General features: G+C 40.3%; 1 protein-coding gene and 1 pseudogene across 4 annotated transcripts in view; one reads left to right on the forward strand and one right to left on the reverse strand.

The window, feature by feature from the left end:
- The window catches only part of Thsd4 (thrombospondin type 1 domain containing 4), a 576,439-nt gene that overhangs the window by 253,079 nt on the left and 305,954 nt on the right, over positions 1 to 17,406 (forward strand). For all 4 annotated transcript variants that reach the window (XM_087199195.1, XM_087199194.1, XM_087199196.1 and 1 more), the window contains one exon: positions 9,899 to 10,035. In XM_087199195.1, coding sequence (XP_087055321.1) covers positions 9,899 to 10,035 — 137 coding nt within the window. The remainder of the gene's footprint in view (positions 1 to 9,898; positions 10,036 to 17,406) is intronic.
- LOC106010324 (calcyclin-binding protein pseudogene) lies at positions 2,094 to 2,895 on the reverse strand (annotated as a pseudogene).

The following is a 17,406-nucleotide window of genomic DNA, read 5'->3' on the forward strand; positions in this document are numbered from 1 at the left end:
AAAATTTAAAAAGTATTGCAGTACTTAAAGACACACTGCCATTAATCCTGCTTAAAATATGCCCCTCATTTCAAACACACTTATCCTTTCATTTTTGCCACTGTCTGAAGCAGCTCTGGAAGTTCTCTTTTGTGAGTGTCTTTATGAGGAGTGATAGAAAATATAGTGAATGCTGCTGCCCAGTGCCATCCAACAGAAAGGTAGGCTCATAAACACATTTCAGTGTGTCTGCATCCACCTTGTTCATCAGATCTGGCATCATGCGACTTCTGGCTCTTCACCTTCAAAATTACCACGAGTGATAAATATTTTCAATCAATTCAGGACGTTGAGGCAACCATGGTAGCACAACTAAAGACACTCATGAAAGAGGACTTCCAGAACTGCTTCAGAACGTGGCAAGAAAGAGGGGATAAGTGTGTTTGAAGTGAGGGGAAGTATTTTGAGGGGGATTAATGGCAATGTGTCTTTTACTGGAATAATTTTTTAAAATTTAAATACACATGGTATTTTTTTTTTTTGGTACTGGGGATTGAACTTGGGTCCTTGTGCTTGTGCAGCAGGCAGCGAAACCACTGAGCTAAATCCCCGGCCCCTACACATGGTATTTTTTTATCGGACCTTGTACAACTTGCAAAAATGTTGTCCCATTCCATGGAATGTTGTGTCATTTTCCTAATACAATTCTATGATGAGGTCCAATTTATCTATTTTTCTTTGTCAATAGTTCTTTTGAGTTAACATCATCAAAGAGAATGCTGCCAAATGCAAGATTACAAATATTTGATTTTGTTCTGAGCAATCTTAGAAGAAACCTGGAATTGTTTTTGTGCATGCAATGAGTTAGGGGTTTAACTTCATTCTTTGTCATATAATATGCAGAGTTGTCTTAGTACTATCTGTTGCAAAGATTATTCTTTCCATAGTGATTTGTCTTAATACTTTATTAAAAATCAGTTGACCATAAATATAAAGGCTTGTTTCTGGACTCTTAGTTCTGTCATATTGACCTGTATATTTAGTCTTATGACCATACCCTACTTATAGCTTTGCAGTAAATCTTAAAATCAGTAAATCTGAGGGCTGGGGATTTAGCTCAGTGGTTCTGCCCCCTGCCTTGCAAGCACAAGGTCCTGAGTTTGATCTCCAGTACCAGTACCAAAAAACCCCCAGTAAATCTGAGTCCTCCAACTTTGTTTTTCTTTTTCAAGGTTGTTTTCACTATTCTTGTTCTCTTGCATTTCTGTGTGAATTTTAGGATCAACTTGTAAATTTCTGCACCCCCAATAAAAAGTGACAGCTGGCATTTTGATATGAATTGTGTTAAATGTGTAGATTAGTATGAGGGAGTATTGCCATCTTTTTTTTTTTTACATAAAAATCCAACTTTACTGAAGATAGGAATAGATGGATTTTCAAATTAATTATTTTTGCTTTATGGTTATTAGTATCTGATCCATGGTAGAACTTACTAACTGCTACTATATGAAGATGCTTGTCTATTCTTAATTCTATATTCATAAACAAATATATTTAAATCTAGAGAGAAACATTTGTGATTGGCTTATTAGTGCATGGTAATCCCTGGTATATGCACTACTCAAGCTGGTAATAAGGGATCATCCATTCTACAGCAAATTTGAAGCATAGGCACAAATTTGAATTTTATACAAAAATTCAGTTTTACTCTTATTCTTACATTAAGTGGGAGCTGACATCTGTAACTTACAGGCAAGCAAATACTTTTGTTTTCTACCTCCTAGCTGAACAAAAACGCACATAATGTTTTCTTTAGACAAGACTTGGTTGTTGTTTTTTTTTTGTACTGGGGATTGAACTCGGGTGCTCGTGCTTGCAAGGGAGGCAGTGGAACCACTGAGCTAAATCCCCAGCCCCAAGGCTTGGTTTTTATATTTCAATGAGAGTAACATATAACCCTTCCTTAAACAAAATGACCAGGGTATAATGAAACCATCTTTGGAGGAAATGTTTAATATGCATCTTATTTAAATAAATCCTCCAATAAGAAATGGAGAATTCATTGCCTTTACTTTGAAGGCTTTGTAGTTATCTGTCAAATTTATATGTGCAGCTCACCAGCATTCCCTTATTGGAAATAGCAGTATTTCCACATAATAGTTCTCAAAAGGACTTAAAAGTCTCAAGATTCTGTCTCCTTTGGCTTGCTTCTCTCTTGATTCCACCCAGGCTTTATTAATGGTTCACTTCATATCATCATCTCCATCTTCATAAATTTTCTTTAGAACATTCATTAATCCCTCACTAGGATCTGTTTCAGCATCGTAGGATGGCTTTTCTTTTTCTTTGCACTCTTTTTCAACCTGAGTCAAGTATTCCCATCACGTGTTTTCTGCTTTCTTTCTACATAAGAGAAGAACTGTATCAGTCTTGATTTTTTTTGAACTGCCTTCCACTGAGATGGGTTTTAAGAGATTGTTCACAATCATAGAGTAACTCTTTCCATTTAGATTCTTTACCAAAAGATCAAATGACCTCTCTGTGAAATACACCTGCACATTCTCAGCAGGAACTTGATGAGCTCCAGTTAAGGTAATGTAGATTTTTACAGATTTATCTGATCCCATCCATAATTACTGATTTTCACAGTATATCCTGTTGGGATGGGAGCAACCACAGCAACTGGTTTTTCATTGTCAAGAAATTCTGGTTTCTTTTGTGATTTTTGTTGCACCTTATTCTTTATTTCTGTTTCAATCTTGGATTTTTCAGCTGTCAGGGCATCTCGTACTGTCTTCCTAGTGGCCTTTTCCAGCAGCAGCTTTACCTTTTCTAGATCATTCTGCAACTCCTCCAAAGCTGAAGCCATGGCCGGGCTGGGTCAGACCAGAGGCCAGAGCAGCAGGTGTGCACGCAAGGACAAGACCCAGTGCGCTCTCCTCGAGCGTGGACCACAGCAGCGCGGGCCGTGGGACTGGCCGTATTGCCATCTTAATAATATTAAATCTATTACTTTCATTAGATTTGTTCATAAATAGTTCATTCCTTTTGGTGCTATTGTGAATGGAATTTTCTTAATACGTTTTCAGATTGTTCTTTGGTAGTATATACAAATGCAATTAATTTTTGCGTATTATGCTTATATTCTGCAACCTTGATTATTCATTCAATCAGTTTTGGTACACTTGAAGGTCATCTGCAAATGCAGTTTTCTTCCTTTTTCATCTGGATTTCTTTCTTTCACTTGGCTGATTGCCCTAGCCAGAAGTCCTTTTTACTTCTGAAAAATCATTAGTAATATCCTCTCTTCATTCTTTTTTGTTTTGTTTTGTTTTTTGAGACAGGATCTCGGTATGTAGTTCAGGCTGGCCTCAAACTCACTATGTAGCCCAGGCTGGCCTTGAACTCACAGTGATCTTCCTGCCTCAGCCTCCGAAGTGCTGGGATTACAGGCGTGCACCACCATGCCTGGCTCTTTATTTTTGATTTTTGAACCTTTTCTCTTTTTTCTTAATCTAAGGGTTTGTCAAATTTATTAATCTTTCAAATAACAACCAACTTTTTATTTCATTGATTGTTCTCTATTATCTCTCATTTTCTATTTATATCCATTCTAGTTTCCTTCTTTCTGTTGGCTTTGGGTTTAGCTTCCTTTTTTTCCCATTGGTAAGGTAGATTAGGTCATTGACTTGAGACTGTTTTATTAGCATAAGTGTTTATGTGGCTGTAAATTTTCCAAGCACCACTATAGCTATGTCCCATAAGTGTTAGTATGTTGTTTTATGTTTTATGTTTACTAATTTCAAATTATTTTCTAATTTTTTTGTGTTTTTTTCTTGATTGGTTATTTAGAGTTACATTGTTTAATTTCCACATATTTATGAAATTCCCCAAATTCTTTCCACTGTTGATTCCTAATTTCAATCTATTGTGGTCAAAGAACATACTTTTTATTATTTCAATCCTTTTAAATTTATTGAGGCTTGTCTTATGGTATCACGGTCACTGTTTGTTCCCTCTTCGGGAATATTTCCCGTGAATTTGAGAAGAGTCCATGTTGTGCTATTGTTGAGTGTGTGCTCTGTGGATAGATATCTGTTAAGTCTAGTTGATTTGTAATGTTGCTCAAATATTCTTTGTCCTTGTTGATTTTCTGTCTCATGTTGATAAAATACTGAAAGCGGGGTATCAAAGTTGGAAACTACAACTGTCGAATTGTCTGTTTTTTCTTTCAGTTCTACCAGTTTTTACTTCGTGTATTTTGGGGCTCCATTGCTATGCCTTCCTGATAGATTGACCCATTATCATTATAAAATGTTTTTATTTGTCTCTAATAACAGTTGTTAGGTCTGTTTTGTCTGATATCAGCATAGCCGCACCAGCTGTCTTTTGCTAGCATATTCACCATGGTTATGGACAAGTTGATTTTCAGAGGCATTAGGTGGCCATTCTAGGAAATGGAACTGCTACTTAGAAAACATCCCTACAGATTTTTAAATTTTAGGCCTGCTCTCTCCCTTCTTTCCAAAGTTAACCTTTGGAGATTCTGAGATGCTAGCTCTGCTCCTTAAATTCCTGCTTTGGACCAGCTTTCATGGGTCTTTAAATCATTACCATAGGTCCTTCTGCTTTCCAGCTTTCAAAACTGTGTAATGAGGAACTCCTTTTCTATTTTATTTGTTCTTTTAGGTTTATTACTTTTTTTTTTTTCCTTTTGGTACCAGAGAGTGAACTCAGGACCTTGCACTTTTGAGGCAGGCACTGGAACCACTCGGCTAAATCCCCCAGCCCAGTTTTTTAAAAATCTTTACCATCACATCAATCAATATTTTACCCCAGGGAATAGAGCTCAATGAGTAATTTAAATCCTTACCTTGTATTTGTAGACAAATCTTTTAGCTATTAGCTACTTTATTGTGATCAACATAAATTTTATTGTATATTTTCCAACTTTTCTTTCATGATGAGAGATTTTTTTTTTTTCTCATATCCTGAATCGAACTCGGGTCCTTGCACTTGAAAGACAGGCAGTGACTGCCTTGATTACTGTAGCTTTAGAAGAAGTCTTAAAATTGGGTGCTAAACGTCTTCCAACTCTGTTTTTGTTTTTGTTTTTGGCTTTTCTGGGTCCTTTGTACTCCTACATAACTTTTAAATTTGAATATCCAGTTCTTCATTTATAACAAGTATACACAGACCTGAATTTTTATATATATCTTGTGTTTTCTAATCCTGCTAAATTCAAGTACAAGTTCTAGGGGCTCCTAGAGATTTCTTAGTATTTTCTCTGTAGATGATCATTTCATCTACATATAAAGATTTTGCTTCTGCCGTGCCAATCCTATCCTAGTTGGGTCATTTTATTGCCAGACTATCTTGGTTTAGACCTATGTTTCAAAGTCTAAAGGACAGATGAAGAGGAGGCATATATGCCCTTGTTCCCCACTTTAGAGAGAAAGCATTGTATCGTCTGCATTCATAGAAGGAGCTTTTGTTGGAAGTATGGAGTACATGTCTTTGATCTGTTGAGAAGGTTCTGTTCTACTTCTAGTCTCCTGATAGCTTTTACCATGAACAGCTGTAGAATTTAGTCCAATACTGTTTCTCCAACTAGTGACAGAATCATATGGCTTTCTCCTTTCCTCTGTTAAAATGATGACTTTTGGGGTGGATCTTCCAATGCTGAACCAACACTGCCATCCCTGTAATAAAACCGCTTTCTACATACTGGCAGATCTGACTTCTAAGAGTTTGTTTTGTTAAACAAATTTCTATCTATGTTCATACCTTTTTCTTCTATTATCTTTATCCAGTTTTAGGATTAGCACAATATTGATTTCCTAAAATGAGGGGAGAAGTGTTCCTTCTTTTTTCTGCTTTAATTGTTTGATATAATTTATCAGTTAAAATGTTTATGAGCCTGCTGTTGTCATATAGGTAGGTTTTCAAGCTAGGAATATACTTTCTTTAATAGGTGCTATTCAAATTTTATATTTCCTCCAGAGTTAATTTCATTAATTTGTCTTCCAAGGTACTTCTTAGAAGTTGTCAGATTTATTTCCAAAAAGATTTTTGTAATATGATTTCTATATCTTTTTAAATTCTGTAAAATCTGTGGTAATGTCTCCTAGATCTTAATATTGTAATTTAAAAAATGTATAACTGATATTGTGTAACAGGAAGAAGAGGTCTAAAAGAGCAGGGGAATTGGGAGGGGTAGGGGAAGGGAAAAAAGGGAAAGGAAAAAATATGAGAAGAGGAAAAAATGGAAACAAGGTCTTTGCAAATAGGGAAGGGTGGAGAGGGTGAAGGGAGGGCAAGGGAAGGGGAAATAAAATAGAAACAAGAGACTCATGTAAAGGTACAAGATCCCAATGATGAATGTAACTGTATATTATACCTAAAATGTACCAATAAAGTTAATGGGGGGCGGGGGGGAAGGCAGTGGAACCACTGAGCTAAATCCCTGGCCTGATCTGAGAGATTTTTAATATTAGGGATCCAGTTTCTGGTAAAATCCTAAATTTAATTAGCATACTTATATTGGGAGTTAGATTACCTTTCAAATTTGAGCACCTTTGATTCAACTAAGAGTAGTTAACAGCTTCCAGGTCGATTTGCTGCTTGTTTTCCTTAGAGCAGCAGCTCCCCAACTTGACCATCCCCCTAGTGTGAGTCAGGAGGTCTGGGTGAGGCCAGCGGTTTGCTTTTATAGCAGGTGCCCAGGGGCTGCAGTGCTGCCCGTTAGAGGACCACACTGGGAACCACTGTTTAGTGAGCAGAAGCTCAGGGGTTCCCTTGGAAGCCAGTAGGACATTTAGAAGCAGACAAATACAGGAAGGAAAGGAATAGGAGGGAGAAATACAGGGAGAATTGTGCACCCTCTGGTGCTTATGGCTGCCAGCTCCTGGCTGATCTGGTTTCCCTTTTCTCCATCCTGATAAAGTCAAGCCGACATCTACCCAGAGAACACTCTCTAGCATCAGAACTGTCATTTTTTAAAAAATTGCGCAGGAGATCAAACCCAGGGCCTCCTCACACATGCTGAACTCCCACTCTACCACTGAGCTCCACCCCACCCCAGACTGTAATTTTATTCAAGAGAGAGAGGAAAAAAAAAAAAAGATGAGGTGATTATTCATCAAAAACCTTCATCTGAAGCCTTTCAAGTGTGTTTTTATGGGCGTTTGTAAAGGGGTTAGGGGGTACATGGAGGGTCTACAGAAGGCTTGACATAATCATTGGAGACAGGGTCTCACTAAGTCACTGGATTGCCTAGGCTGGGCTCAAACTTGGGATCCTCCTGCCCCAGCCTCCCAGAGTGCTGAAATTACAGGCCTGTGCCACCTCCCACACCCAGCCTGATTTAATCTTATGAGAAGCGCTAAAAGTATTTCCTGAGGCAATAGGATTCTAGGAAGTTTTGCCAAAGAGTCACATGAGCTCAGGTTTCAATTGTCTCCTGGTTGGAAATCTGAGAAGGAGGCCTGAACATTGTCTAAGCCAGCTAGGCAGAGGATCAGGCCCTGCTGCTAGTTTGGGCTACATGTGGGAGGAGCCCAAGCCTAAGGCCATTCCTCTGGGTTATTTTCATTTAGCCATTTGGAAATCTGCCATAACTGTCTCATGTTTAGTCATTTTCTCCTTCTCAGAATGCTCTTCTGAAATTGTGGTTACAAATATTGAGAGATACAATTGTGCTCACAAAAGGCAGTGTCCCAAAGTAAAGGGGCTGTTGGGAGGAAGCCAAAAGAAGTGAGAACCCCAAACTCTTGCCCCAGATGAGGCTGCCTTTCACAGACACTTTTATTCCTCGCAGTGCAATGCACCTGGGGAGTCCCCACTACACCGGGAAGGGAGGAAACAAGGTCTTGAGAGGTGAAATGAGATAACAAGTTGCAAATGAGTTTTGCTTGCTTAGCATTTCCTTTTCTTTCTTTTTTGAAAACAGTGCTGGGGGGCTGGGGATTTAGCTCAGCGCAGGGACCGGAGTTCGATCCTCGGTACCAAAACAAAAAACAAAAAACAGTGCTGGGGATCAAACGCAGGGTCTCACATATGCTAGACAAGTGCTCTATCATTGAGCTACAGCGTCAGAGCCCAGGTCTTTTAAAGTCCATAAAATGATTTGGTTTGGGGTAATTCCCAAAGGTGTTTCCATCCTGGCATTCAATCCCCCCCCACCCAAGATCACCTCTTGTACCTTTTGGGAAGCCAGGGTAGGCAAGCAGTCTTGGGACTTCTAAAATAAAGCTCAGAGCATGCAGAAAATTCAGCCTTCCCTGAACCATGTTGTCCCAGAGGCACCATGTTACTTCCTGTTAATAGTTTTCAGTGGCTGTGGAATAGAAGGAAGTTCCTTGCTGTGACCAAAATGCTGTGTCAGGCAGCCACACTAAGGAAAATATGGTGTACTGTGTTGTATAGGAAAAAGTCAGTGTTACCCAGTCCCATAATCTCATTTTTAAACAAAGACATGACCTGGAATGTGCTGTCTATGGCTAAGCATAGCATTAGTGTTGTCTCCAAAAACAGTTTTCAAAAAATCTGTATACCTGGCTTGTCTGTTTCTTTTAGATATGCCCAGATTTTTTTCACTTTCTTATTTTGGAGGCAACTGAATTGCTCCTTATTGCAGTAATTTAGTCAGCATTTATTGAGTACCTATTGTGTGCTGGGCTTTGTGTAAAGTGACAAAAATACCAAGAAAGTCTCTGAGGTAAGGGAATATATCTGGATGGGGGAGGCCTGAGAAAGACCAAAGTGGGAGGGCAATCATCATTTATCAGTCCCTTCTTTCATTTTGTAGGAAATTGTAGACCATTGCTATGTGCCAAGGAGGTGGGATACAAAAGTAGACAGACACATAAGACTGACAGATTTCTGTCTTCCATCGAGACCATGCTGCATTAAAGCATGGTTAATCTCTACCAGAGGGGGTCATATCACCCTGTGATGGGGTGGATATTTGGGTGGGACCAGGGTTCCTAGAGGGTTTCCAGAGGAGGGGATCTGGGGAATAAAACAAAGTAGAATTGGATGCTTGCCAAATAAGGGAAAGGTAGAAGGAACAATGACCCAAGGGCTGGGCAGAGGAGGTGCTCTGCTGGGTATAGAATGTGGATTTAAGGAACAATGGTAGGAAATGAGACTGTAAAGTAGGCGAAGTTCAGCTCTTGAAGACATTTTATCCCTTGCTTAGAACTTTGGACTTCAACTTAATTTGATGGAAACCACTTCAACATCTCATAATGGAAGAATTATTACAGGAAACTATAGCCATTTAAAGGAGCATAAAGATGATATAACAACATAGCTTTTAAGTCCTACAAAAAGCAGAACATAAACATTTCATGCTCTCTGTGACTGTTATGTAAAGTATAATTAGGACAGTGGCAGAGCGGGGAGGGGGGGGATGTCTAAAAGTAGAATCTGTTACTTATGCAGTAAGATTCTTTAAGAATTCCTTTGCGATATTTACTCTTTATTGAATCCCTGTTCTGTGCCAGTAGATCAAGATGCAACCCCTTCCCTAGACCATCCGATATGGGAGATCGGATTGCTTTCTTGTACTATTAAGAAGTGTGTGATTATGAAGTGTACAGAATCGGCAAATCCATGGAGACAAGAAGTAGATTGGTGTTTGCCAGGATCAGGAGGGAGGGAGGAATTCAGTGATGGCCAACAGGCATGGGTATCTTTTTAAGGTGATGGAAATGTGGAATTAGACAGTGGTATTGGTTGTACAGCCTTGTGAATACTGTATCCTAAAACCTACTGCACTGTCCACTTTGGTTAAAATGGTTGATTTTATGTTATGTACATGTTATCACAATAAAAACTATAAGGGGAAAAAAAGTTCCAGTGGAGCCTGCAGCAGTGACGTCTCCTATACCTTCTTTTCCCTCGTTTTTGGTAGTAAAGGGCAATCGCAAGTGTGAGCTGAACTGCCAGGCGATGGGCTACCGCTTCTATGTCCGGCAAGCTGAGAAGGTTATCGACGGCACCCCCTGTGACCAAAATGGCACGGCCATCTGCGTGTCCGGACAGTGCAAGGTAAGTGCCCCGGACTGGGGCATCCTAGGTGAAATCTTGGAATGTTTGATCTCTGGCTGCTGATCTCTTGTTTTGTAGGGAGCAGGCTGTTGGTGACCCCAAACCCACAGGGTTCCCCAGAACTGCGGAGCTCTGGGAGAGGTGGGTTGAGATGGGGTAGCTTGTCTGCTCCGTGCTTTTGATCTTCGGGGAGTCGAGGCATCCCTGTCTGGCATTTCAGTCATTAAGTGACTTATGTTTACACTGTGTGCTCCTTTCCTGGTGGACAGGAGCTCCTTCCCTGCCTGTGAAGCAAAGGTTATAGAAAGGGCACTGCTGTTTACATCCAGCAGTGTGTAGCATCGAGAGGGTGGCATTTTAAGGGAATGGCATACTTTATTTTGCCTCCCCTCAGAGGAGGCAGGCTTCCAAAGGAAAGTTGTTCAGTGCCTTTTATAGCAGAAGTTGTACTTTAAACAGGAAGAGTTTTCCACCTCCTTGGCTGTGAAGTCTGTTCCAAGAACTCCCGCCCTGCATTCTGCAAACATTCTGGGCTTGAGAAAGTCCTTGTGGGATATTCCTGCGGACTGAAAGCAGCATTTGGTTAAAAATGGGCATCTTGGGTGAGATGGCACAGATTCCATAGCCACGGTCATTGGGGGCTCACCTTCTACCCTCCTTTCATCTATAAATCCATTAGTGGAGTGAGGAGCTAGCAGCTAAAGGACTCTGGAGCCCAGATTAAGATTCTATCTTAATTAATACTCAAGAGCTGGCAAGACCAACTGCATGAAAGGAAGAGCTTTGGCTGTAACATCTGAAAGTTCCTGTTCTACTTTGTAAATTGCTGTGCGTCTAACATTAGGGCTCTTGAAGTGTGATTTATAAGCACAACCTCTCAATCCTCCCCACACCCCTTTAAACAATGGTTTCAAATAGGATACACAATAACTTGCCAAGGCAGAATCGATGTTCTCCAATTCAGAATGGAAGTTATGAAAGAGAGAAGCTGTCGGTCACTTGACACCTGATGTGTATGAACTGTCTTTGGAAGAGCCAAACCCTGAAAGAATTAGAATGTGGCAGAGAAGACAGGAAATAGGGTGGCAAGTTCCCTGGAGACTGAGCACGTCTTGGCCTCCAGTTCTTCATCTTTGGGAAAAACCTGGTTGTCACACATTCTCTCTGGGCTTCCGTGTCCTCGGATACTGACCAGAGCAGTTCTGTTGGATTCTATCATCTCCACTTCCAGTGGCCCTGCTTCTAAACATCCCTGAGTCTAAATGATGAACCTTGGAGCACTGTGGTGTTTTCTTTCAGGTCCCAAATCAACTGTGTTCATTTCCTGAATGCCCGGTCTGGGTGGGAGGAGGGGTGGTGTAGTGGTTAGGGACATAGCCCTGGAGTCCGACTGCCTGGGTTCCAATCCCGTCTCCTCCACTGATTGCTGTGTGACTCTGCCAAAGTTAGTGTGCTCTGTGCCTCTGCACGTTCTCCACACAATGAGGACAGGGAGGAGGACGAGGAGGACAACGGAAGTTACCACTGTGTTGTGGTGGTGAATCGCTCTTCTGCAGGTCTGGCATTCATTAATATTATCACCGTCTGTGCCCACACATATTCCATGGGACCTAAGTTTTCCATGCAAAAATTTTGCCTTTTTTTTCATGTGTTTGTGGCAGATGATAGATTCACATTGTCTTTTGAGACAGTGCCTTCACATTGTTGTGTGAATCCTGGGGTACGGGGGTGGGGGGGTGCAGATTCTGACTCACTTGGTCTGAAGAAGGGCTGGGGAGTCTGCTTCTCTCACAAGTTCTGTGTAATTCTGACGCTGCTGGTCCCCGGACCATACTTTGAGAAGCCAGGTTTTAAGGGAGGGACACTGTGATGAAAATATAGTTAACAAAGACCCAGACACAGAGACTCAGGATGGTGAGGTGTCTTGGAGGGAAGTTGAAATGTGGTCTCTTTCCAGGGGAGATGCAGTGTGTCTTCTTAGCGTTGTAGTTAGGGTCTCTGAAAGGATGATAGGAAAGCAAAGCAAACACTGACAAGGACACAGATGTGGAGTCTTACTAATTGATGAGAACCATTCAAACTATAGGGCGGCACAGTTTGCAGGTAACAATTGCTAAAGCACTGAGACGAACATTTTCTAGGCTGTGCGTATCTCAATAGGTATCTGATGTTACATGGGCCATTTTGAGGCACTTCGTATTTATTTTTTCTCTGTGCTTTTGCCTGGAATTCCCTCATTGAAATTGCTGGAACTGCTGACTACTCCATCCTCTCTAGAACTTCAGTTTAAATAATCAGAAGTACTTTTGCCTGCCAGGCTGAAATCCTATTTTCTTAGCGGTTTTCAAAGGGTAAAGCACCCTTCCCTGAATATTTGATTGTAAGCCCAGAATCAGATTGCTGTCTCTGCCTCGCTGACTTGGGGCTGAAAAAGCTGTCACCCACAGACGGAGATCCCTAGGACGTGTGCCTGCCTCTGCGGGTCCCGCCAAGCCTTCCTAAGCCACATGAAGTTGAAGGTAGAGCCAGACCTGCAAATAAAGTGAACGAGAGGTGAGAGCAGTAGTGAGGCTATGAGATGAGCGCTCAGAGCAGCTAGCAGAGTAGCACATGGCCCCACACCAAGGCAAAAGAAGGGCCCAACCCACCTGGGGCAGGCTTAGTGCTTGTCTCCAGTTCCAAGTACAGCCTGCATTTGCCCAGTGGCTGGGGCTCCCTGCATGTTAGTTTGACTCAGCAGTTGGAAGGGAGCAGAAAAGATGCCAGCGTCCTAGGCGTAACTTGGTGGGGCTGGGGCACTGGGCAGAATGGGTGTCAATCTCTGATCTCCAGTCCCTCGGTGCTGGGTAACACAACCTTCTTGACAGGGACTAAAGCATGTCAGATATTGGCTCCTGGCCAGTGACCGAGTACACATAGACCTTGAAGAGAAAGGGCTATCGAGCTCCTGCCCTGCCTTTCCCAAGTGAGAGGATGTATGGGAGGCCACGGAGATTTCTCTCAACATCAATGGGAACATCTGGCCCATCTTCAGAGAGGTCTCGGAGACAATCCCAGACCTGACTGCCATTTATGGGAATGGAATAGCATTTAGGGTAATTAACAGAGAGCACAATCATAATTTCTATCCCTAAGCAGTGCAATAACTGTGCTGTGATCTATTTTTTACTTGATCTCAACTTTAAACTTTGTTTTAAAAAAAATTCTGAATTTTCCGTTGGATGTGTATATGTAATTACTTTTGCACACAGCTTAATAAAAATAGATGAAACTTTGATTTGAAGGTATTGTAGGCATTTGAAAGAGCAAGGTCATATCAGGTAAAGGACTTAGGGGGAAAAAAAACCTTTGTTTCCTGGATGCCACGCTTTCAGAAACCTCAGGCTTCCAGACTTGAAGGATCCGGAAAGGGCCAGGATCACTCCAACCCCTCCCCCTCTCTCTGCAGTGGGGAGGAGAGGCGTCTTTGGTCATGAAGGAGCAGTAGCACCTTGAGTAGGTGCTTTGCAAAGAATAAGCTACTTTACATCAGAGAGAGGGTAGGTTGGAGCAGCTGTAAGCCAGGAGGAGCCACTTCTGAGGGTTTGTTGTGTGCCAAGCACTGTGCTATGGGCTTTACGTACAAAGGATTTCATGCACACATTTGCCTTCACAGTGTCCTGATCGAACAGAAATTACTAATCCCCATTTCCAGAGAACTGTTGTGAAGATTAGTGAGATGTACAAACTGAGGGCCACATAGGAGTTTACTGTTAACATTGGCTTTTTAGGCTGAACTTAAATCAGAACAGAAAAAGTAGTGTAGTAGCTCAACAGTAGAGCCCGTGCCTCACTTGCATGAATTCCTGGGTTCAATCCCAGTACCACCAATAAAAAGGTAGTGTATTTGTAATGGGAGGGAAAACACTCATATGCTCTTTCCTTTTCTAAGTTCATTTTCCCTAGGTCCTGTTTCCAAAATGATTGTCTTTTCAAAGCACAAATCAGGACATGCCTGTCTTTTACTTAAATTCCATCCATGGCTTCCCACCATATATAGAATAAAGCTCAGGATTCCTGGCCATAGTGCTGGCTGGACCAAGACCCAGTCTTTTATTTTATTTTATTTTTTTTGGTACCGGGGATCGAACTTGGGTCCTTGCGCTTGCGCAGCAGGCAGCAAAACCACTGGGCTAAATCCCCGGCCCCAGGACCCAGTCTTTTACCATTACCAGCAGTGCTGCAATAAATAACCATGCTTGCACATGGGTTACTTTACAGGTATATGTTGGATAAAGTCTTACAAGGGCACCCAGAGTACATATGGATTTGTGATCTTAACAGCTAACGGGTGGTGAATTGCTCTCCAGGGTGATTGAAACAATTCACACCCCCGCCAGCAATGAATAGGGTGATTTGTTAGCCAACTTTGGCATTTTTGCCAGTCTTGTGTAGTTTTCATTCATCTTTATCTTGTTTTGAGTGAGTTTAAACATTTCTTCATATGTATAAGAGCTGTTCAGGGCCTGGACCAGACAGAGTGAGTAAGGTGCCTTGGCTACAAAATTTAGGGAGGCATTTGTTAGATTACTATGGTCTTCTTTAACTTTTGCCCTAGGCTCCCCAGCTGCCCGGCACTAATGCCAGCCTGCATGGTGCCCTCCTGACCGAGGACAATTTATTTACATTCCTTTTGTGTGATCTGTCTTCTTAAAATCTTTCCACTTTGTTCTATGAAGTTGTTGGTTTTTTCCTTCACTCCTTCAGGAGTTTTTCATACATTAAAAATTATTTATTATATAAATTGCAGGGATATTTTTTGTTTGTTTGAGTTTTGTTGTTTTGTTTCAGTCAGGTAGCTTTTTCACTTACACCTTTGCTCAAGGGGTTTTGTTTATTTTTTGTCCTGCTGAAAATCAAAATTTTCCTCCCCCTTCTCTTTTTTTATTAGTGCCTGTGTGTAACAGAACAGTGATGTTCCTTTTGGGGAATTGGTGCATCCATATAACATATCTTGATCATTTTCAATCCCTTTCCTCCCTCCCATCCCCTTTCCCATCTCCAAGAGTATACTTTGCAGTTTTTTTTATCACTTCTCCTTTACTTTATTCATTTATACTTTAGGTCCCTCATCTAATAGAAAACATATAATATTTAACTTTCTGAATCTGGCTTATTTCTCTTAGCATGATGGTCTCAAGTTCCATCCATTTTACTGCAAATGACACAATTTCATTCTTCTTTATGACTAATATACCATTGTATGTGTATGCCACATGTTCTTTATCCATTCATCCGTTTATGGCATCTAGGCCATTTCCAGAGCCTCACTATTGTGAATTATGCTGCTGTAAACATGGGTGTAAATTATTACTGAAGTATATCTTTAATTCTTTTGAAAATATACTCAGGAAAGTTACAGCTGATCAAATGGTATTTTTATTTTTATATTTTTAAGGAATCTCTATACTGATTTCCATAGTGGTTGCAGCATTTTACATTCCCAACAAAAATATAGGACAGTTTCTTTTCCTTGTATCCTTGCCAGAATTCATTTTCGTATGTGTTCTTGATAATAGCCATTCTGACTGAAGTAAGAACTAATCTCAAAGTAGTTCTGACTTGCATTTCCCTGAAGACTAAATATGTTGAACCCTTTTTCATATACTTATGGGTCATGTGCATTTCTTCTTTTGAGAAATGTCTATTAATATCATTTTTTAATTGGGTCATTTGCTTTGGGAGGGCTTATTTTTGTGTGTGTATTCTTTATGTCGTCTAGCTATTAGTCCTCTGTCGAAAGAGTAGCTAGCAAAAACTTTACCATTCAGCACATTGTCTCTGCACTTTGTTGATTTGTGTCTTTCATTGTGCAGAAGCTTTTTAATTTATTGTAATTCTGTGTGGTGATTCTTGATGTTTTTCCTGAGCTATTGGAATTCTGTTCAGGAAGTTTTTGACTATGCTTATGGCTTCAACTGTTTTCCCTATGTTATCTTCCAGCAATTTCAAAGTTTCTGGGGGGTTTTTTTGTTGTTTTTTTTTCGGTACCAGGGACAGAACTCGGGACCTAGCGCCTTCGAGGCAGACAGCGGCACCGCTGAGCTAAATCCCCAGCCCAAAGTTTCTGTTTTTTTATATCTAGGTCTTTGATCCATTTTTATTTGAATACATATTGAGAGATGGGAATCTAGTTCCGATCTTCTGGAAGTGGATATCCAGTTTTGCCTGCACCATTTATTAAAGAGGCTATCTTTACTCCAATGTGTGTTTTTTGGCCCCTTACCAAAAAATCAGATACCTATAGTTGTATGTGATTGGTTCTATCCTCTGTCCCATTGCATTGATCTACATGTCTGTTTTTGTATCTGTACCATATTGTTTTTATTACTATAGATTTGTAGTGTATCTTAAGACCTAGGATTCAATGCCTGTAGCATTGCCATTTTTGCTGAGTACTGCTTTGGCTGTTCTGTATCATTTCTGTGTGAATTTTAGGAATAGTTTTTAGTTCTGTGAATAATGTTTTGGTATTTTAATAGGCGTTGCATTAAATGTATAGATTGCTTTGGTGATATAGCCATTTTCATGATACTAGTTCTTCTGAGCCACGAAAAAGGGATTTTTTTTCATTTTCTAATATCGTCTTCAATTTCTTTCTCAGAGTTCTGTAATTCTTATTTTAGAGGTCTTTCACCTCCTTGGTTAGATTGTTTCCTAGATATTTAGATTTTTAAGCCATTGGGAATGGAATTGTTTCACTGATTTCTTTCTTGATGGGATCATTATTGGTGTATAGGAATGCTACTCATTTTTGTATGTTGATTTTGTGTGTTGATTTTGTATACTGCCACTTTGCTGAATTTATTAGATTTTAAAGTCTTCTGGTGGAGTTTTTTGGGGTCTTTTATGTAAAGCATTATATCATCTTCAAATAGGAATTATTTGATTTCTTTTCCTATTCATATTCCTTTTATTTTCTCTTGTCTGATTGCTCTGGCTAAATTTCAAATGCTGTATTGAACAGGAGTGATGAAAGTGGACATCCTTATCTCATTCTTGATTTTAGAGCAAATGATTTCAGGTGTTCCCCATTCAGTATGACATTGGCTGTGGGTTTGTCATAAGTGGCTTTTATCCATTCGAAGTAAGATTCTTCTATGCCTATTTTCATTAGGTTTTTTTAATCATGAAGAGATGTTAGATTTGGGAAAGGCTTTTCCCACATCTGTTGAGGTGGTCATGTGATATTTATCTTTGACTCTATGTAGCATATTACATTTCTTGATTTACACATATTGAACTATCCTTGCGTCTCTGAGATGAAACCGGTTTGGTCATGGTGTATGATCTTTTTAATGAGTTTTTGAATCCTGTTTGGAAGAACCTTAT

This window comes from Heterocephalus glaber, unplaced genomic scaffold, assembly GCF_053883595.1.
Source record: "Heterocephalus glaber isolate CG9 unplaced genomic scaffold, H.glaber_assembly_v1.0 deba00001689, whole genome shotgun sequence".
Classification (NCBI taxonomy): domain Eukaryota; kingdom Metazoa; phylum Chordata; class Mammalia; order Rodentia; family Bathyergidae; genus Heterocephalus; species Heterocephalus glaber.